The following is a 23,088-nucleotide window of genomic DNA, read 5'->3' as shown; positions in this document are numbered from 1 at the left end:
AAGGACCTAAGATCCTACAAATTAATTCGGAAAATTTGGCTGAAAACGGGAGACGAGAAAGAGGAAGTCCGTCTTCCGGCACTGCTTGCAAGATCAAAGCAGATGATCTAAAGAGCGGAAAGCGCTGTGAGTAGAGAAGCTTTCAAGCTTTAAATTGGGACTTTCGTGCACATTGGAAACTTTCCTTTTAAGAATAAATACAGCATAAATTGGACCTGAAGTGGTCCCCCAAGGGGCAAGGGAAGACTCTAACTCCATATTCCCGGGTGGCCGGTCAAAGTTGTATAAACTGCGGAACTGTTGCAAACTTCCAGACACTTTTTGTAATTGGAAAGTGTAACTTTGAGCTTATTTAGCTGAAGTGGATACATTTGCAGGCACCTTGCTGGAACTTTGTTACATGTTTAAAAGTGCTCTGCAGGACTCTTTTCTTAGTGCGCTGGAACTAATTCGCCTTTAAAGGTGCTTTCAAAGGTGCTTTAAAGGTGCTTTCAAAGTTGGAACAAAGGGACTTTGATGGCGGAAAAGTTACCTTCTTCTCACTAAAATTTTGGTGGCACTCCCCCTAGAGGATATTGGTAATATAGAGGCCTGGGAAAAGTTTTCTGTTTATCCTCTCTCAATGGACTGTTTTTAAATTTGGGCTTGTCTTTCCCATGGGACTATAACATTTGACCTTGAACATTGACTGATGAGTGGCGCAGGAAAGACAAGAGCAGCCAAAGCTAAAGAAGCTAAGGAGAAAGAGAAAGCAAAAAAGCAGGCACAGCTTGTTCAAACAACTTTAACTCAGGGACGCAGATTATCAGTTCCAGCTGTGCTTGCGACACAAAAAGTAGAAACCGAAAAGCCTGAAAAATCAGAGGAGGGAGATATGGCAACAGGAGGAGCTGAGGGTGTACTGAAACAAGTTTTGGAACAATTGGCAGTGATAAATCAAAAAATTGATAATCAATCAATAAAAATTGATCAATCAACATCCTCAATCCAGAAGTTGACAGAGCAGGTTTCCCTACATAACCTAGCAATTGAAAAATTGCAAGGAGCATCAGAAGAGAATCGTAAACTGGCAGGGGAAGCCGCTCAAATTGCAATATCGGCTAAAAAAGAGGTTGAGGAAGTTAAAGCGGAAGTCAAACCTCTTTACAAACAGATAGGTGACCAACAAACCTATCTCTCATTGGTGGAATTGAAAAATCGGGAGACTAACCTCAGGCTGAGGGCAGTCCCAGAAATTGAGCAAGAAGATTTGATTGGACTCTTGACAACAGAGTTTACAAAGTTCTGGGATCTAAAAGAAGAAAGTGACTTTAAAATTGTATCGGCTTTTCGGTTGGGAAGATTGGTAAGAAAAAATAGATCCAGAGACTGCTTAATAGCTTTGAGATCAAGGGAAGAGAGAGACAAAATACTAGGCCTACACTTTAAAAACTCAATTGTGATACAAGAGAAAAGGGTGGAAATTTACCGAGACATTCCCAAACAGTTATTGGATTTGAGAGCCACCTATTCAGAATTGGCTAAATTGTTGAGACTTAACACAATTCCTTACAGGTGGGAGTTCCCACAAGGACTATCATTTACTTACAAACAGAAGAAGGCTAAAATAAGATCACCAGAGGACCTACAAAAGTTCCTGCACGACCACGGAGAAGATCTCCAAAAAGAAGCAGCAGCTAATTGGCCTTTACCCAACCCAGGTGGACCAACGCCTGCACCTTCGGAACCAGAGGAGAAAGAAGACACACCGCTCTAGGTGTGACAGAATAGTTCAGGATGTCTCTGCGGCTACTCAGTTGGAATATTAATGGCGGAAATTCCCCGGAGAAAAGAAGGAGGTTATTTCACATATTGAAGAAAGAACAATTGGACATTATTTGCCTACAAGAAACTCATGTGACCAGGCTCCATAGAAAGGTTTTAGTTAATAAAAGATTAGGCCAAGAATTTATATCGTCGGACAAAGTAAAGAAGAGAGGAGTGGTGATTTATGCTAAAGAGAGTCTGACACCTAAATTTTTATTCAAGGATGAACAAGGTAGAATTTTGGCAATTGAAATTCAAGCTCAAGGAGAAAGAATATTGATATTAGGAATTTATGCTCCAAACGATGGGAAATCAGAATTTTTCAAGAAGCTGCATGAGACGCTGCTGGACTATCTGGATTATGCTAACATCATAATGATGGGAGACATGAATGGAGTGGTGTCTACACACATGGATAAGTCTTACAATCAGAATTTAACATCAGATGGCAGACTGCCTAAAATTTTTTTTGAACTGACTGACAATCTGGATTTGATTGACATATGGAGGACAAAGAACCCCCTAGGTAAAGAAGGAACTTTCTTCTCTGAGGCCCATCTGTCCTGGTCAAGGATCGACCAAATTTGGACCTCCAGGGGGATGGCACCAAAGACTAAAAAGGTGGAAATCTGCCCAAAAACATGCTCCGACCACAACGCCTTGAAAATAGAATTTAGACTAACTCAACCCGGTTCCTTCAGATGGAGAATGAATGACACATTATTAAGAGATCAAGAGATTGTGAAAAAGGCCCAAAAAACACTAAAGGACTACTTTGAGATAAATTTGAATACTACAGTAGAAAAAAGAACGATCTGGGACGCAAGCAAAGCCGTTATGAGAGGGTTTCTGATACAGCAGAATACAATCAAGAAAAAATTCTGGAATGGAAAGAAAGATAAAATATTGGAGAAAATACACCAAGGAGAGAAAAAATTGAGAACTAAACCAAAGTCAAAGGAGGTGCTGAGAGAAATTAAATTCCATCAAGCAGAATATTCAAAATTGATTAATCAGGAGATTGAATGGAAAATAAAACAGATGAAGCAAAGATCCTTTGAATCAGCGAATAAATGTGGAAAGCTGCTAGCATGGCAGCTGAAAAAAAGACAAAAGTTAAACACGGTTACAAATCTAGAGATTGAAGGAAGGATGATTCAGAAACCAGAAGAAATCAGGAAGTGCTTCCACAGATACTTTAAAGAACTGTATGCACAGGGGCCTCAGAAAGAATCAGAGATAGATCAATTTTTAAAGACAAATGGATTATCAAAGATAACTCAAGATAAAAAATTAATCTTGAACTCTACAATAACTTCACAGGAAATTGAAGGTGCCATTCAGAATATGCAACTAGGCAAATCTCCAGGCCCGGATGGGCTTACCTCCAAATATTACAAGACTTTGAAGGACTATTTGATACAACCCTTGTTGGAGGTATGCAACCAGATCATGGAGGGGAAGAGGGCACCAGAAACGTGGAAAGAAGCCTTCATCACATTGATACCCAAGTCAGAATCTGAAAAGACTCAGCTCAAGAACTACCGTCCCATCTCACTCCTAAATGTGGATTACAAAATATTTGCAGACATTTTGGCAAATAGACTTAAAAAAGTATTAAATGAAGTAATTCATAAGGACCAAGCAGGCTTTCTCCCTGGTAGACACTTATATGAAAATACTAGAAACATCATTGACATTTTGGAACTTTTGCAGACTGATAGGAACACAAGGGCGGTGTTAATCTTTATTGATGCGGAGAAAGCATTTGACAACATATCTTGGATGTTTATGAAGAAGAACTTGGAAGGGATGGGAGTGGGACGGGGGTTTGAGAATGGATTACAAGCAATTTATTCAGAACAAAAGGCTAAATTAATAGTGAACAATGTGGTGACGGAGGAATTTAGAATTGAGAAAGGGACACGACAAGGGTGCCCCCTATCCCCTCTGTTATTTATTTCAGTCCTGGAGGTGCTATTGAACATGATCAGAGAGGACCGGTTGGTACAAGGGATAGAGGTCGGAGTGAAACAATATAAACTGAAAGCATTTGCAGACGACCTAGTTTTGACACTGCAGGAGCCAGAACCCAGTACAAAAAGAGTTCTTGAACTTATATCTGAATTTGGTCGGGTGGCGGGATTTAAGTTAAATAAACAAAAAACTAAGGTGTTGACCAAGAATTTGACAATTACAGAAACAGAGGGGTTTCAGAGAGAAACAGAATTGAATGTGGTAAAAAAAGTGAAATACCTAGGGATCTATTTGTCCTCCAAAAATTTGAATTTATTTAAGGATAATTATGAGAAATGTTGGTTGGAAGTTAAAAAGGATTTAGAAATTTGGTCAAGATTGAAACTTTCCTTGTTGGGAAGAATCGCAGCTATAAAAATGAATGTGTTGCCGAAAATGTTATTTTTGTTTCAAACCTTGCAGATCGTGGACAGAGTGGATTGTTTTGGAAAATGGCAGAAGGACATATCTAGATTTATCTGGCAGGGCAAAAAGCCCCGAATAAAGTTTAAAATACTAACAGATTCAAAAGAAAGAGGGGGGTTTGCCCTGCCGGACTTGAGGTTGTACTATGAGGCTGCAGCCTTCTGCTGGCTGAAAGATTGGTTTTTGTTGGAAAACACTGATGTCCTAGATCTGGAAGGATTTAATAATGCTTTTGGTTGGCACGCATACCTATGGTACGACAAGGTTAAAGTACATAAATTGTTTAAAAGCCACATTGTCAGAAAAGCAATTTTTGCAGTCTGGATGAAATATAAAGACCTACTAGAGAGTAAAACCCCGAGGTGGTTATCACCAGTGGAGGCCAAGGCCCGAAAAAGACCCAATATGGAGGCCTACTGGCCGAAATATTGGGAACTAATTGAAAAAATTGGAGACAATTGGAAGCTGCAGAGCCAGGAGAAATTAAAAAACAAGGTGCGAGATTGGTTACATTATGCTCAAATTCAAGAGGTTTTCAAAATGGATAAAAAAGTTGGATTCCAGGTGGAAAAGTCGAAACTAGAGACAGAATTGTTAGAACCAAAGACAAAGCTGTTATCTAGAATGTATAACTTGCTGCTTATGTGGAATACACAGGATGAGATAGTTAAATCTGCTATGATTAAATGGGCACAGGATGTTGGACACAACATTATGTTTGAAGACTGGGAAAGGTTATGGAACACCGGAATGAAATTCACGGCAAGTACTGCCTTGAAGGAAAACATCATGAAAATGATATACCGGTGGTACATGACCCCAGTCAAGTTAGCTAAGATACATCACCTGTCTGACAACAAATGTTGGAAGTGCAAAGAAGCAGAGGGGACATTCTTTCACCTCTGGTGGACTTGCCCAAGGGTTAAGGCCTTTTGGGAAATGATTTATAATGAGTTGAAAAAGGTATTTAGGTATACCTTTCCCAAGAAACCAGAGGCCTTCCTGTTGGGCATGGTGGACCAGAGAGTGTTAAAGAAGGACAGAATTTTGTTTATGTATGCTAGTACAGCAGCAAGAATACTCATCGCTAAGAACTGGAAGACACAAGATCTACCCACGCTGGAGGAATGGCAGACGCAGTTGATGGATTACATGGAGATAGCTGAATTGACCGGCAGAATCCGAGATGTGGATGTAGAAACAATTGAGGCGGACTGGAAAAAATTTAAAGATTATTTGCAAAAGTATTATAAGCTGTATGAATCTTAAGATTATGCATGATTTGGAAATGATATGCTTTAGCAACTATGATTAAGTGAACAGTAAATTAAGTGAGAAAAGAGAAAAGGAGATAATATGAATTGAACATGTTACGTTTATTTTTAAAGGTATAAAAATGGTGACATAATATATTGAATTTGGATACATAACATGTGAAAGTTACAATAAGGTATGATATAAGGGAACAAATTGCTGACATTGTTAATACAAAGAATGCAGAATCGGAAGGGGTGGGGAAGTCCAAGTTAGGACTCTTTTTTTGGTTTGATTTATATTGTTTTGCTATACAAAAAAAAAAAAAAAAAAAAAATGGTTTCTTGTAAATTTGTAGGTATATTTGCAATGCACAAAATTTGGAAAGAAACGCAATAAAAAATATTATAAAAAAAAAAAAAAGATTTCTTTATCAGTGACAAAGGACTAGACTAGTGGGTCATCTAATATGCATGACCATTTACGGTAGTTGTTTGCACAAAGAAAATAGATATGCCCTCGTATGCTGATCTGTTTTTTGTTTGTTTTGCAATGTCAGATTGGATGGTAGATCATTGACTGGCCACAAATGCTGGTCTGTAACCTTCTCTTAAGTCTTAATGGTGACACTATATTATTCCCCAGGGTTAGCATATTAATCAGGCTTTCCCCCCTTTGAGCATCAAATAATAAAATGCTTTCTAAGATTTGACAAAGGTCCTTATAGTTAAAGCTGTGGTTTTCCCAGTAGTGATGTATGGAAGTGAGAGCTGGACCATAAAGAAGGCTGCTCGCCAAAGAATTGATGCGTTTGAATTATGGTGCTGAAGGAGACTCTTGAGAGTCCCATGGACTGCAAGAAGATCAAACCTATCGCTTCTGAAGGAAATCAGCCCTGAGTGCTCAGTGGAAGGACAGATCCTGAAGTTGAGGCTCCAATACTTTGGCCACATCATGAGAAGAGAAGACTCCCTGGAAAAGACCCTGATGTTGGGAAAGACTGAGGGCACAAGGAGAAGGGGACGACAGAGGACGAGATGGTTGGACGGTGTTCTCGAAGCTACCAGCATGAGTTTTTAGGTTTTTAATTGCTTTCAGAATTTCTTCTTCTCCTATTGGTTCATTCAGTCAGTCTTTCTTATCTGTCAGAATCCGTTGCACCTCTCTCTAGCTTTGAGTGTATTCTAGGTCAGGTACCTTCTTTCAAATCCTAATGATATTGTTATCCAGGCTTACCATATTAATTTTCTTCCTAACACAGCACTCACTCATCAGTCACAGCTCTGACTTCACTCCATAGCCAAAAACACAGGTAGGTGGGAGCAGTCAGGCTTATCTTACAGAAATCACTTAGAAGAGTACCTGGATATTTTGCTTCATAACTTTATTTTTAGACGGGTTAGCTTTCCAAACTTTTCATGCTGGTGACACACCTTTTAGACATGCATCATTTCGCGACGTAGTGATTCAGTTTGCAACATTTTGTGACACAGTAATTCAGTTTTACTAGCAGACCAGCTGTTAAACTAACCTCTTTCCAGCCATGGGAGGAGAATGGGGAGCATTTGCATGATACACCTACACACTGTAGCTGACACACTAAGATGTCCTGACAGTTTGGAAAGTTCTGAGCTAGAGACTGTTGGCTGTAGAGCTGGTACATCAGTACCCAGTGGCAGATTAAAGGTAAGTGCAATATGCAAGAATTGGGGGGCTCTGCAGCTGATGGCCCACCAAATTATTAGCATACATCACTGAGAGGATACATTTGAAACGTGACTACAAACAATGAATTGCTATTGTTGTAGTCCAGTATTTCATATTCTAGCATTGTAATGTGCTGTTGCCACTCTTCATTTCTACTACACCATGAATGAAGTTAATGGAGGCCTGGTCCATTTGGGTGGGGGTCACCAAGCCAGTGCCTGGGAAGTCCAGCTTGGGCAAGATCTAGCCTACATACACAATGTACCTTCAAAGGACATCAAAGCACTGTTTGTGAGATTTGTAGGCTAGCTGCTGTCAGAGACTGAATGCAGGATCATAGAATCATAGAGTTGGAGGAGACCACAAGGGCCATCGAGTCCAACCCCCTGCCAAGCAGGAAACACCATCAGAGCACTCCTGACATATGGTTGTCAAGCCTCTGCTTAAAGACCTCCAAAGAAGGAGACTCCACCACACTCCTTGGCAGCAAATTCCACTGTCAAACAGCTCTTACTGTCAGGAAGTTCTTCCTAATGTTTAGGTGGAATCTTCTTTCTTGTATCAGACAAGCACAGCAAAGGGTTCTTAGATTTTTATAGTTATCCTAGCTATTCATAGTTATGGTCCTATTTTACACTGAAAGATAATGCCTCAAAACCTCCATTGTACACAGGTGAGAGAGCAGACATGCATCTGACAGCAGTCCCAACTTTCCCAGGGTGGTCTATTCAGTGTAAAACCGGAGCATATGACACCTTGTTGTTTGGTTTCTCAATGCAATCTATTTTCATCATTGGTTGGTCACCAAATTCACATAGCTAACTGTTTTGTCTGTGAGTGTACAATGGAGGTTAGCGACAAAATGGAAAGGCAAAAGGGGGAGAGCGTTCCCGTTCCAAGACATTTTGTTCTGTTCTGCTGCACCTTGAATTGTTCTGCCAATCCTGGGCAATGTTGTTTAAACAATCCTGTTGCTATGGCAGATTGAAGAGCATAGAAGTCAAGCAGCTATTCCTTGTCCTCCGTTGTACTAGGCACAATCACGCGAAATTGCAGGAGCCTGGAAATTACCATCTGCGTGCATTTCACTGTTTGTAAGTTTGGCTGGCATTAATAATACTTCTATCTCCAGGGCCTAAGTGCACAGTCACATCAAGATTGATAATTTTTTCAGCCTAATTACCACCAAGAGATTAATTTCTCACAACACTTGATTGAAAACTCTGGAATCTAATAATTTAAAGTTTGCTAACTAGGCTTAACTGATCCAGTGATCTATTTGCTCGTGATTTCTTATAACAGCAATGAATTATTTGCACATCATTTGTGTATCATTGATAGTCACTGTTATAAAACATAGGGCCATGTCTCCAAAATGAAGCATCCCAGTTGAAGTGCTAACATTTCAGGGCTATAAATTTATATTCAGGCAAAGAGTCTGGCTCTTCAAGTGTGACCTTCACATCACACAGCACTCCTTACTGCTGGGGTGGATTCTAACTCCCTTCAGCCTGAGCTGTCATAACTCCTGGTCAGGGATGGTAAATGATGTAATCTAGTAACAGCTGGAGGGTTGTAGATTAGCCATCCCTACTTTACTGTATTGGGGATGCTTTACATGAAATAAATAATTAAGAATGGTTATTCCAATTCACAGCTTGTGGTGAGCCCTGCTGAGAGCTATATGGAAAAATATATCATGCCAAACAAAAATTTGGAGCAAGTGGTATGGAAGTATAAGGCAGTTCCTGCAAGCTTCCACTGTGATTAGAAGCTTTAGGCCCCTTGGCTCTAAGCCAGGCGTACAGAACTTGCGACCTACCAAGCTCCGGACATCTATGGTGGCCCATCAAGAGCTCTTGTTTTTGGCAGTTTGCTGGGGACCAGAAAAAAGTTCAGCTGTCATGTAGCTCACCAACATGATTGGTGCATGCAGCTTCCTGAATCACAAGTTCTGTAGGCCTGCTTTATGCCTTAGCTTAAATGGTGAGGTGGATGGCTGAGTCCCTAATGACTAGCTCTCAAGCAACTACGCAAACGCAGATCATCTTGAAATTTGCACACAGAGAGGGGGCGTGAAAGAGTGCACATGGTTGATGGCAAGTAGTGGGTGGGTGGGTGGATAGGCAGGATAAATAGATGGAACAAAATCACAGGGACCGGAATGCAAAAGTGAAAAGAATTGTGCAGTACCGAACATACATGAAGCTGAGCAGAATGATATGGGAAGGTAAAAAGAATGGGCTTAGCCATGCTGGTCTCAATCAGCAGAACTTCTTATTTTCCACTTCTAGACACATAAAGAATAATCCTGTGGAATGAGAAAGATTTGCTGTTTTTATTTTGCTCCCCCAGCAAGGAGTTCAGGAGAGCACCAAATAACTTATAACACAACATTGTGAGGTAGCTTAGGCTGAGGGAAAAGATGACTAGCCAAAGGTAACCCTATCAACCAGCCTTAATCAACCTGGTGCACTCCAGCAGAATACTGGGGAAGCCCAGCCAGATGGGCAGGGTGTAACAAAATTATTATTGTTATTACTATTATTATTATCTGCAGGGGATGTGAGTTGCAGTTCAAAACATTTGGGGTGTCCATTTAGACTACTATAGACCAAGTAACAAAGGGTCTAGAACCTGGGTCTCTAGGGCCAAAGGCCTTCAAATATTTAAGTCTCATTCTTCATAAGACAGAGAAAAGATCAGAGCTTTTCTTGTCTCCCTTATCACCCTTGATGGGGCTACATTATTTATTTGTTCAATTTATGAGTTCATTGACAACAGGGCTGGATTTGTCAGTTTTAATTCTTCAATTTCTCATTTCCCCATATTAAATTCAGTTCCCCACGATCAAGCAGCAATTTGTAACAACAATAATTAAATTCTTATGAATTTGTGTGTTCAGACCCAGAGACCTCCCCACTAAATAAAGGCACATTTGACTCAAATTTTAGTTTTGGTTTTTGGCAGAATTTAGGCCACAACTTTATTGATTACAGAAAGTGAGTGGTTGCATAGGCTCTGTTTCGACTAGCTCCCTACACCCTGGCAGGTAACACTGACCCAGAGCTCTATCATAGGTCAGCCAAGGGTGAACACCTGAGGTAGGTGGAAAGCCCGGGAATGGACTATATCCATTCCCCAGATGCTCCCCTGGACTCAGGCACAGGCACAACCCCCTCTTGGGGGTTGACCAAACCAAGTTGAGTCCCTGGATTCCTTTAACGGAATACCCTTCACATAGGGATGGCGAGACCGTTCTCCCATCCCTATCACCTGAACAAGTGCCTATCTGCAAGCTTACAAGTTGTGACAATTTGCTATGTGGCAGGTGAAACCCAAATGGCAACAGGCAATCACCCAAGTGGGGGAAATTCCTGCCGTGCCCCTATCCCAACAACAGATGACACACGACGGTATAGCAACGTCAATCGCAAAATACCCTAAATATAGGGAGAGGTGGGTGGGTGTTCCAATGCACGAGCTGAAAGAGGAAGCCCTGGGTCACGTGCATAGGCATATATAGGTCCATCGATCCGTTTAGGCTGCACCCCATTGGGCAGATTAAACCCAGCAATGAGGGACCTACCAATCGGGTGCTGTGGCTTCTCCAATATACCCACCTACAACACAGGAGGTCAGTCTCCAGGTCTCACCATAACACGTGCCCTCTTTGAGGGAGGACACGCTTTAGTGCAAATTTCTCTCAAAATACACATTTTTGTATGCAGTCGGCCTTTTCGCAATACACCTTTGTGCAAAGCAATTTCCTGTCACACTTTCCTCTAATATATGCCTTTTTGCACATGTTGGTGGGCTGGAGAACAGCACTGCAAATTTCAGGGGTGCATTAATTTTGAAGGATGGTGGCACTTTGGTGCACACATTGTTTCACAAAGTGCAGATTGGGTAGATTCAACTTTAAAGGTGCACTTAATTGAACTCCACCCCATCCCTATTTGACACATAGTGAATCACCAAGCAATTTAGCAAATGTATACAGAAGCGTGTATTCAGCATCTCACAAGCATATGATTGGTATGGAAGCACCAGGAGCTGACCAGAACCATGGGTTCGTGGTATTTGCACCAGCCAGGCTCAGTGATAGAGCACTTGCTTTGCAAACAGTGCTGTAAAGCCATACATGCTCAGCAGAGCGATCCATCCAGTTGTAAGACATCTGTGTCCCTGTTGCCATGGTGGCAGAATCATGAGTCACCCAGCACTTAGGCAATGGGACAGCTGCAGCAGGGACCCACCTTGGGTTCGTTTGTGAACTGACATAGGTCTTGAAGGTGACTGTGCTCAACCACAATCATCATCCACTGGGGAAGGGTCATAGCTCAGTGGTAGAGTGTCTGCTCTGCATGTATTAAGGTCCCAGGTCCAATCCCCAGGTAGGGCTAGGATAAGACTCCCTTGTCTGAAATTCAGGAGAACTGCTGCCAACCATTGTAGATGAACACTGAGCTAGATGAGCAAAGGCTACTTCTTTTGCCCTGGGTTCTCATGTAACATTATTACAGTGGTGCCCCGCAAGACGAATGCCTCGCAAGACGGAAAACCCGCTAGACGAAAGGGTTTTCCGTTTTGGAGGTGCTTCGCAGGACGAATTTGCTATGGGCTTGCTTCGCAAGACAAAAATGTCTTGCGATTCCTGGGTTGTTTTTTTCGTTCCCCACCCCCTTTTTCTAAGGCACTAAGCTGCTAATAGCCTTTTAGCAGCTAATCCGCTAATCCCTTAAACCTTTACTAGCCGCTAATAGCCACTAAACCGCTAAACCGCTAATAGCGCTAATCTGCTAATCCGCTAATGGGCTTGCTTCGCAAGACGAAAACACCGCTAGACGAAGAGACTCACGGAACGGATTCTTTTCATCTTGGGAGGCACCACTGTATTTTCCTAAGCTTAATGTAGGCACCAGGCGAGTGCCTACATTGTGGCTTCATAGTAGCCCCCATGCCTGAGGTCCAACACTTCACGTTGCTTGCGGCAAAGGAGACAAATAACCCTGAGCAGCAACATTGGATGGGAGGATCCAGTAAGAATTTTGAGCAGGTGCAGTCTATCTGAGTGCAAGAACTTAGAACTGCAACTGCAGCGCCCTTCAAAGACCCACAGACCTTTTAAACTCACACCAGGGCTGGTTATTGTGGGGCAGGGAGAAGACAGTCACCATTGGAGCCTGCCCCGGTGTTGAAATGACTGCATGCCACCAGCTCAATGTGTGAAGCACTTATCAGACTGAAACAACCTGGAACTACAGGGGCAGCATCAACAAGATGACTCAGCCAACAAGATCAGTCAGCCTTGCATACGTCATAATATAGAGAACAGATGGCTGAGAGACACAGATACCATTTACCTAGAAACATTAAATGTGCCTGTGCATCAGTGGCTGACTCACAAGGTCCTCGTGTTTTTTATTCTTCTTCTTCAGAGCACAGAGCAAGCATTAATTCATGGTGATTTTAAAGAGGAGAGATAACTTGAATAAATCTAGTTGTAGACCTATACTATTTATGGGCCACAGGCATGAAAGGTTGCAATTCTGGGGTGGAAAAGAAGATGGTTCCCCCTTCACTGCACTTGGGAATGTTCAAGAGCCAGAGACAAGGCGGGGAGAAGGAAATCAACACCATCTTTTAATGGTCAGTCTTTCTGCAAACTGGAACAACAAACTGGTTTGCAAACTGGTCATTTAATCCAGCAACATGCTTGCTTGCCTGTGTAAAATAGTAACAGAAAATGTGTGCGTGCGCACGCATGCACATAATGCTATTCTAGAACTGCACTCATGTCCATGGGAGCAATCTGAGCCAAAAGGCTTCACTCAGGAAAAGGTAAAGGACCTCTGAATGTTTAAGTCCAGTCAACAGCAACTATGGGGTGTGGCACTCATCTTGCTTTTCAGGCTGAGGAAGCCGGCATACAGCTTTCTGGGCAGAAATTGTGATTCAAACTGCATCTTTATCAATGAAGCACGCCACAAATCATTCACATAGTCTATCTGCAGTTTTCTTCTAGTCAATGGCAGACCAGCAGGCTTCAAGATTCATTTTGTCATAGAATCCTGCCCATGGCTATTCCTAGGTGAGCTTGAACCATCAAGCTTCTGGTTAACAGGTAGACACAATGACCCATTGTGCCACTACACCCTAGGGTTGATTTGCTGCTGCTACCAACGGTAAAGTGGGGCAGGGCAGGGATTTTATATCTTCTTAGTGGGTACTAACAGTAGAGAGGGCTGTCTTCCCATCAGAATACTTTAAAAGGACATTTTTAATAAGTTACATTTAAGTCTGTGATGACAATTCTGCAAAATTGTCACAGACTTCCATTAGTTTATTTGCTCTGCCTGCTCTGCTAATGCTCCAGATGGCTCAATCCACTGGATTGGAAAGTAATCATAAGAAATGAAGAATTGCAAACTCAAACAAAACCTTTTAATGAGATTTGGTGTGCCCACCCTAACCCGCACAATTTTCATTTGGTTTCTCTGAAAACACAGGTGACCCTTGATCTTGACTAGTTTCTGGCTTTGAAGTAAACTATTAAAGGGTCAATGCTAATTTATGTCCAATCTTTAAAAATGAAATTCGGAGAGCCAAATCATCTCTGAATGCTAACGTTGTTTAAAGGAAAGCTTTTCACTTAATGAAAGCAGTATTCAGCTATTATTAATCACAGGCCAGAAAGTCTTCCCACCAGGGACACACTGAGATTGTAGGGTGAAATCTAAACTAATCTTCTAAAAAGTAATAATTGTGTCCTATCACAGAATCATGGAACTGTAGAGATGGGAGGGACCACGAGGGTCATTTAATTCAAGCCCCTGTGACGTAAGAGTTTTTTGCCCAACGTGGGGCTTGAGCCCACAACCCTCAGATTAAGAGCCTCAAGCTCTACTGACTGAGCTATATTGCTGCCTTTGTCATCACTGCTTGTTATATAGTACCAACTAGGGTTGCCAAAAAGTAAAACACCCACAAAGTTTAGGAAGGCCCCAAAATCGTTAAGCTCCTTTTCAGAACAAACCCAAATAGTTGAGCTTTTGGGAAAACCTAGCCCCAAAATAGTGATTTTAAGCTTTTTGATTGCACCCTTAGGTTGTTATGACAACAATTTATATATTACTTTGTTTAAGCGTTCAAAACACTTCATGTACATTTACTCAGCAATCCTAGGGAGATACAAAAAATGTACCTTTCTGCAACACAAGCAAGCGAAACAAAACATATTGTGAGATCTAAGAGTTCCAACTTGGGGGCTCAAACTGAAGAGAACAAAAGCAATGACTTTTGTTATAAAAGGGGGGGGGGGTGTGCAAACATTTTGTGGCAAACTTTAACCAGGCCAATCAAAGCTTTGAGAGAATATTCCTCAATGGCCCTTGAATAAATATCACAGATCTGCATGAATGGATGTTGTTTGCCTTTACAAGATATAAATTACACAGCACTTGGGGGGAAATCATGCAACATATGTTTCCCATAAGCACAAGCGTAAACAGCATTCTAACATGTCACTACGGATTTACTGACATCTCTTTTTACCAGAAAGTGGTGCGTGATGGATGAAGCTTACAATTCTAGTGCATAAGAAGCCAAAGACTAAGTCAGAATCGGAGCCTGTGACCATCTACTGAATTATATTTGTACGGCAGACCACTGGAGATCTGAAACGCCACCAAATATGTATTCCAGGTTCTGAGAGGTGGCATCTCTTAGATCACAATAGCTCATGCCAAAACTTTTTAATGTTTCTGCTTCAACAGACTAATGCAATGACCCCTCTGGAACTTACTCCCAAATCTCAGTGTTGCGTGGTGTTATTGCCCTATCAACAAACTTGCAAATGGAATGTCAAATGACTGAATTAAACCAACTGTGCTCCTTCACAACCTTCATCTAATATATACCCATGTTGACAATTGTTTGATGGTTTCCCTATTATTGGGTCCAGCTGTGACCACAAGTGTGGGAGTGGGATCATCCAATAAGCAACTTGCTATATGCAGCTCCTCCTCAGCTTGTGGGGGGGGCACGGGGGGGGGGCATCAGGAGGGGGAGCCTGGGAAGGCCCAGTGAATGCCTGGATCTCTCTATTCAGCCCTTCAATTAGCAAAAACAGCTGGATCTCTCTATTCAGCCCTTCAATTAGCAAAAACAGTTTTCACAGTATAATTTCCAGAAGCGATATCCAAGGCTGTGTAGGCACAGGAGGAATGAATCTGCATTAATTGGAAATGTGACTTCATTACAGATCAATTAATCCATATTGAATATGTCTGAATCATTTAATTCAAATCTACACTCTCTAGTCTTCAAAGCCCTCAGCTGACAAATGCCCCCATTAATGGTCATTAACCCCTGTCTCATTTGTAAGAAGATCCAGGAAATTTCTTTCAACAAAAGACTGGGGTTAAATCAAATCAGAGTGCATAATTTAATTTAACAAAATGGGATCATAAACACAAAGGTTTAATTAATCCAGATTGCTTTGGAGAACCAGCCACACCACAATAACTCCCCATCACCTCCCCATGCTTTGGCGATTTGTTTTTGTGTTATGCTGAACTGTGAAACCTCATTTAAATTAAAATATATATATAACCCATCAGAAATATATATATATAAGCTATTGGATTGGGTAAGGGTGAGGACACTAGCTTGGTGGTAGACCATCTGCTTTGAAAGCAAATCCCTGGTTCAATCCCCATAAGATCCCCGCCTGATACCCTGTATTGCATGCCACCCCAATCTCTGAGTGGTGCGAGATTGCAGGGGTTCCAGGCACTTACCAAGGGACTATGTTTTCCTTTGAAAATGAGGCACAGTGGAGACTGTGGTGTCTTTATGATATATGGTTTATTTACACATATTCCCATCACCTCCTGGCAAATAGAAGGGGAAGAAATGGAGGCAGTGAGAGATTTTACTTTCTTGGGCTCCATGATCACTGCAGATGGTGACAGCAGTCACGAAATTAAAAGATGCCTGCTTCTTGGGAGAAAAGCAATGACACCCCTAGACAGCATTTTAAAAAGTAGAGACATCACCCTGCCAACAAAGGTCCGTATAGTAAAAGCTATGGTTTTCCCAGTAGTGATGTATGGAAGTGAGAGCTGGACCATAAAGAAGGCTGATCGCCGACGAATTGATGCTTTTGAATTATGGTGCTGGAGGAGACTCTTGAGAGTCCCATGGGCTGCAAGAAGATCAAACCTATCCATTCTGAAGGAAATCAGCCCTGAGTACTCACTGGAAGGACAGATCCTGAAGCTGAGACTCCAATACTTTGGCCACCTCATGAGAAGAGAAGATTCCCTGGAAAAGACCCTGATGTTGGGAAAGATGGAGGGCACAAGGAGAAGGGGACGACAGGGGACGAGATGGTTGGATAGTGTTCTCGAAGCTACCAGCATGAGTCTGACCAAACTGCAGGAGGCAGTGGAAGACAGGAGTGCATGGTGTGCTCTGGTCCATGGGGTCACGAAGAGTCGGACACAACTAACAGCATTCACACCCCAAGAAGGTCTTGCTTCTCCCATAGCCACAGCCTTAGATTTGAGCGGAAATCAAACATTGTGTGCTCTCATGCGCTCTCTCTCTCTTGGCCTTTTCCAGCCTACCACCTCCCCCTTAGGTCACATTACAGGAAACTCTACTCCAAAGTCTGGCAGAAGAAGGGGTCCCATCCATTTGCCTTTGGCACGGAGCCTCCTCTTCTTAGCTTTCTTAATGGAACATCACTTTTCCTTTGTTTTTTTAATGGCTCATCACACCAGGCATTTACCTCATTGGGGGCTAGCCTGTTATATTTTAACACTTGCTGAATCCAGGGGTTCCATGTCTGGCACCCAGTTTAACACACCAGGTCTTGATTAATTTCTAACACTTGCTGGACCCAGGAATTATAGGTGTCTGGCACCCCCAAACTCATAACACCTGGAAAGCCACTGCTGGTCAAGGTACAGAATAACTCATTGCGCTGGAGAGACCAATGGTGTGCTTTTGTATTAGGCAGCTTGCTATGCTAATTTGGATCTAGGCTTGGTCATGATTAGAGCAGATCTACCGTAATCAATGGGATGTAAAGTATCACTAAGGTCCCAATGGCACTAAATATTTAAAGCAGTATCATACCACTTTAAACAGCCATGGCTTCCCCCAAAGATCTTCAAAACTGTAGTTTAAGGGTGCTGAGAGTTGTTGGAAGACCCCAAGAGAGCTGCAATTCCCAGAGTTTCCTGGGAAAGGGGATTGATAATTGTTAAACCACTCTGCACCCTCAAAAAACCACATTTTCTAGAATTCTTTGCTATGACTATTTAAAGTGCTGTGATACTTCTTTGAATGTATACTGCAGATGGGGCACAAGTCTGGATCCAGCCCATGGTGTCTAACATGCATTTAAAAAGCTTTGGAATATTTTTTAAGCAGTGCTCTACAGAACATTATTTAACAATATCAAGCATAGGAAGCTATTATACGTCATTTCTTTGATTAATATATCAGGTTTCCTTCACTTATCATTAGTTCAAGCCATTCTGCCTGCAATCACAGCTCTGAAAATGAAACCTGGACTGCATAAATCAAGTGCCTCCTCTTATTACTGATATTCTAATCAGCACCAGACAAGAAGACACCTAAACTCATCAGTGTGATTATCTCTGTTGATTGTTTCATGTGATTAAGGTATTAAATGGCCGCTTTCCTGTCAGCAGCTCTCGAGAATTAAGGAATGCCAGTCCCATGGACATGTTTGCTTCACAGCCTGGATGCTAACTTTGCAATGGATATAAAGGGAAAGATCCCAAGATAAAACTGTGGCCAGTCATTCATTTTAACATTATTTTAACATTAACAACCCTCTCTAATGGGTAAGTGAAGAAATGACACCCTCAGTTTACTGATTAAGTCTGTCTAGCAGGGAAATCCTGTGGTAATTTCCACCCATTATAACCATCTTGCCAGTAAATTGACAAACTGAAATGAAACATTTTGAGATAAGCGAAGCAGCTTCTATCCTAGGTAGGTCATGAAAAATGTGAAAGTGATCCATTTTCCCTCATGTTTGCTACCAGCAAAATCTGGGATATGTTCCCCCAGGATCGCTCTGACTCTCCAGATGTTGATTGACAACAATCCTCATCATCATATTAATTTTATTATTTATACCCTGCCCATTTGTTTGGGTTTCCCCCGCCACTATGGGCAGCTTCCAACAGAATATTAAAAACACAATAAAACATCAAACATTGACTATGATGACCAATTGACCACTGGCCATGCTGCTTGCAGCTGATGGGAGTTAAAAGTCCAGCAACAACTGGAGAGCCCAGATTCTCCACCCCTGCTCTTACTTTTTTGAGCTTGCTGTGGTATAACTATCCTACCATGAAAAAACGACAAAAACCCTGTAAGAAATTGAGCAAACAAAGTAGACATTTGCTTAGACGTTTAGATTAACCACCTGGGCAATGAGTAGGATTGAAATTTAGGTCACCAAAACAAAGATGCAAAGTGCATTTTATCAGGAGATTCTGAATTGGTTCCAAAGTACTTAGAACTGAAGCTGGGTAGATTTGAAAATTCAACTCTAGGGTACCATTAACATCAAATGAAAACATTATTTCCATCATAGTTTCACTTTGAATAATTAGGGTTTAGTTATAAATGTATTTAGAAAAGAAGCTGTAGGCAGGATTTTTGTCAGGAATGCTAATTTAATTATCAGCCATTAAGAATTTGCGCAGGGATATCTGTATAACAGGAGAATTGTGTTTCAAGGGCATATAAACACTTTTATCAATTTTATCAATAGATATAGGATTGGAGGACTTGTCCCCAGAAGGAATCCCATAATTGGATCTAACAGCAGGCAGTTGAGGGGGCTTAATCTTAAAAGGATTATTTTCCTTCCGCCAAATATCTGGGAGAAAATAAACATTAGTTTATTTTATCTGATTTTGCAAGTCATTTTCTTGTCAAAGCCTTAGCTCCTCCAGACACCTTGGCATCAAGGAGCGACAATTTTTATTAACTCAAATGCTTTGAGTTAAAGAGACCAAAGCAACCAAATAACGTGAATCAATTTCACTCCTCCTTCACCTCTCAACAGTTGTTCATACCCGCACATAAAAACTCATCACTTCACCTTCACTTCTTTGCATCCCCAAGCCTCTCTGGTCTCCCCTACTTCTCTTTCTTTAAAGCACATTACACATAAAATGTACAAGTCTTTTGCTCCTGTATTCCCAAAGATCCCACTTCAGATGCTCAGATGTTAAGAGAATGCACCACCATAGCATGCAATGTATAGGGAGCTCAATTGGGGCCTCTGCTATATATATATTTGGGGAGGGGGGCTCTTGGTGCAGTTTCAATTATGCTCCCAACTTCCCCAAAGAGGGTAGGGAAGGGTGGGTGGGAGCTGAGCTTGACTCAAGTTCAAAAGTAGCAGCAGCAGCAGCCATTACTGAAGAATATCCAGCAGCTCAGCAGGGAAAGCTTGTCCCCCCCCCATTTCTTCCTCCAACTCCTTCACTTTCTGCTTTGTCTTCTCCTTATTTTTCCTGCTTGGGATCCACACCTTCCTTGGGCCTTATCTCCCAGTTTGTCAGGGGCAGACGCTCCATTAATGTCCTTAATCTGCCCACCCACGTCTGGGACTCTTAGCTCCACATCAACAAGCTGTGCCTGTCTCCTGGAACTCCTGAATGGTGGCAATGCCACCTTCTCTTGATTTTATTTAATTGAATACACATAACAACGCTCACAACTCAACAGATGGTTGCAGAATCATGGAGCTAATGACTTCCTTGCTTGCTTTGTGTTTTAAATAGGTGTTTGAGCTATCGTTGTCCACATATATCTGTTACAGCCAATGCATATCCAACAGGACATAAAGTACATTTTGAACCTTACCAGAGAAGACACTGGGAATCTTGGAAAGAAAACTTTTGACTGTACGAATGAGAATCCCGTTTTTCTCATCTTGCATACGAGCTATGACATCTTCCATCTGGGCAAAAGGAGAAAGAAAGAAAACAAACAAATTGCATCACTGCAATTATCGTGTGAAGAGACGTAACTGATTCTCTTAGAAAAAAAGAACCAGCACCTGAAGATTACATTTGTTTCTAATGAGAAATCCGATAGGTGAAGTTTATGAAAAGTTCAGTATGGTGAAATGGTGAAAAACTATAAAACAAAACAAAAAATCTCTCCCACAGCTTCTAGAGGAGCAAGTTTCTTTCAGTCACCCAGGGCCTTGCAGGTTCAGAGGAACAAAGGTGACACTAGCAATCTCAAGACACTGTTTAGTGACCATCCACTATGACTAGCTCCAGGAGTCTAGTAGGGTTTTGTGCTGGTGTTTCAGTGTTCCCCACTTTTAAGATTAGTAGAGTTTTCAGAGCAGCTTGTTATCAGCATAAAGATCCACTGTGTTCACATGCAAAGTCTTGGCTATGGCTGAAGTATTCCTCTGGGTAGTGGACTTTTGAGGATTAGTTCCTATCAGATATGAATGCCTAGGTACAAAATACACAGCCGATGCGCACATGAATTATGCTTATTATCCTTCATCATCCTTAAAATACATGCACTCTATATTTTAAGGAGAATGGAATATAGCAGTTTGATAAATACCTGATGTACCACTCATGTATTTTATACTAGAGTATTCTCATCCAAGTACAAAAAGACTCACAGCAACTCACACTAAATTGGTTCTGACATAGCTCTGAACTAAAGGAAAAGTCAGGGACAGAGCCTAAGGAACTGCCAAACCAATACTTTTCACTCAAGAATCACTGTGTGCCCACCACCACTTTCTATCTTCCAACTGACAGCAGTTGCAAGTAAATCCACCCCCACTACACACACACACACACACACACACACACACACACACTGTCCATAAAGAACATGTCTCCTATGAGGTGATCAGAGCTGAGCAATGTAGTAATACAAAACATTTATTAAGTCATTTATAAAAGTAGTAGTCCAGTGTTAGCTGCTTTAAGGGCTGGTTTCTGAAACCAAACATTTGAATTAAAAGCACTGAAAACGGTTCGCTGAAATTTCTCATGTTCAAGGACAGCATTTGTGATAGTATGGAACTTGGAAAATTTAAACCTCAACTTTCTGATTAAAGGCTTGCCTAATCCACATAAATTAGATAGATTAGTAATTTGGGGGCAGGTTGTGGAGTCCCAACCTGTCTGTCACCAACAGTTCTCAGATAAGACATTTCACATGAAAACATAGCTTTTTTACACCGAAAGCAGCCTGCTGCGCATGTTCATTCATACTTTGAAAAGAAGGAAAGAATGTGAAATAAAATTCGTATCTTATAAGACAGTTCAAACAATTACTGTATACTTTTTGATTTTCATGACGTTTCGTTTACCCAGAAACATTACCGAGCTCTGCTATATGTTGTTCTGTGTGAGTTTTGGAGAAAGTTCACAGGTGCCTGACTCATTCCAACTCATTCTTTCTCTTAAGCACAACAGAATTAAAAAAAATATAAACCAAAAAGCAATGGCAAAATATGTATCAGATTGCTCCACAGAAAAAAACGTGATTTAGAATTTCAGCTCCCCACTCCCCATCCTGTTTAAATATATGTAGGAACTATATATGGATGAATTTGTCAATTGTGGTTACTCACAGTGTCCCATTTTTCCAATCTTAAATTCAGTTCCCCACACTTCCACATCAGGGTGCATTTTTTAAAGTCGTTTTGAAAATTCATCTGTATTTTAATGTGACTTTCTCCTCCTGTTTCTATGCAATTGTGCCTACTCTACACAGGTTTGCAAAGCAATTCTGTATAAAACAAACCATTTTTGTATAGCATTTTATTTTTTTACTAATATATGTGTTTTCACGCACACTTTGTCCTAGCAAAGGGCTCCTTGGGGAGGAAGGGCAGGGTATGCATTCAATAATTAACAACAATAATAAATAATATATACATTCTGTACACTTTACTTGTGGCTGGAGAACTGCAAATTTTGGAGAACTGCACATTTCAAAATATGGCAGTGTTTCAGTTCTCATATTGTTTCAGAAAGTGTAGGTTAAGGAGGCTTGCCTTGTCTCCCAGCTGTTGCCTTCCACATGAAGACAGTTGTAGATGGAGCATTCACTTCAGGCCACACCAGCCCTGCCCCTGCCTGCTCTCCGCCCCCCGGTGCCGGAGCATGAAGCTCCGTCACTGTCCATATCTCAGCCTAAAAAACCAGTAACTGCCTGCCTACACCCTAAGTCCCCATATAAGGGCCTAGCCTTGCTTCCCTTGAAAGTAGCCAGTCTTTAGCCTGGGAAGAAGCTGAGAGGTTTGAAAAATGAAACCAGCAGCCATTGACTAACTGTCCCAAATTTGTGTGTATTACAACATATCAGTGGTTAGAAAAACCAGGAAACAGAAACCCACATCAATGGTGAACCAATAAACTCTCTGCCCACTATTCTCTGTTCAAGGTCACACCAAATATCACCCTCACTATAAGTCACATGGCTAGGAGAGCATGTATCTCCATATTAATGCTGCATAATAGGCTTTTCCTGGCATTGAATTGATCTCATTTTACAAAATGGAGGCTGCAAACCTATACATGGTTAGCTGGGGAATATGTCCCCATTGAACTGAGTACTTCTTGGCTCACAGCTCTATTTCCATCATGCGCAATCCCAGTTTCTGTGTTTTCTACTTTACATTTAGCAAACATGCATTAATTTCCTCTGCAAAACATTAGGCCCTCCTGCCTGTATCCCAAATCTCTTCTCCACCACTCAGTGCCTAGAACAATGGAACATGTGTAATAGCTTAATTGGGGCAATCCAATGAAATCTTCTTCT

At 41.4% G+C, this 23,088-nt stretch overlaps 1 protein-coding gene across 5 annotated transcripts in view; it reads right to left on the bottom strand.

Moving 5' to 3' along the window:
- RGS7 (regulator of G protein signaling 7) overlaps positions 1–23,088 on the bottom strand; it is a 143,832-nt gene that overhangs the window by 62,945 nt on the left and 57,799 nt on the right. For all 5 annotated transcript variants that reach the window (XM_083432227.1, XM_083432229.1, XM_083432230.1 and 2 more), the window contains exon 3: positions 20,143–20,239. In XM_083432227.1, coding sequence (XP_083288353.1) covers positions 20,143–20,239 — 97 coding nt within the window. The remainder of the gene's footprint in view (positions 1–20,142; positions 20,240–23,088) is intronic.

Source organism: Podarcis tiliguerta (genome assembly GCF_965153285.1).
Source record: "Podarcis tiliguerta genome assembly, chromosome: 3".
NCBI classification, from domain to species: domain Eukaryota; kingdom Metazoa; phylum Chordata; class Lepidosauria; order Squamata; family Lacertidae; genus Podarcis; species Podarcis tiliguerta.
This window is presented reverse-complemented; position numbering and strand designations above follow the sequence as displayed.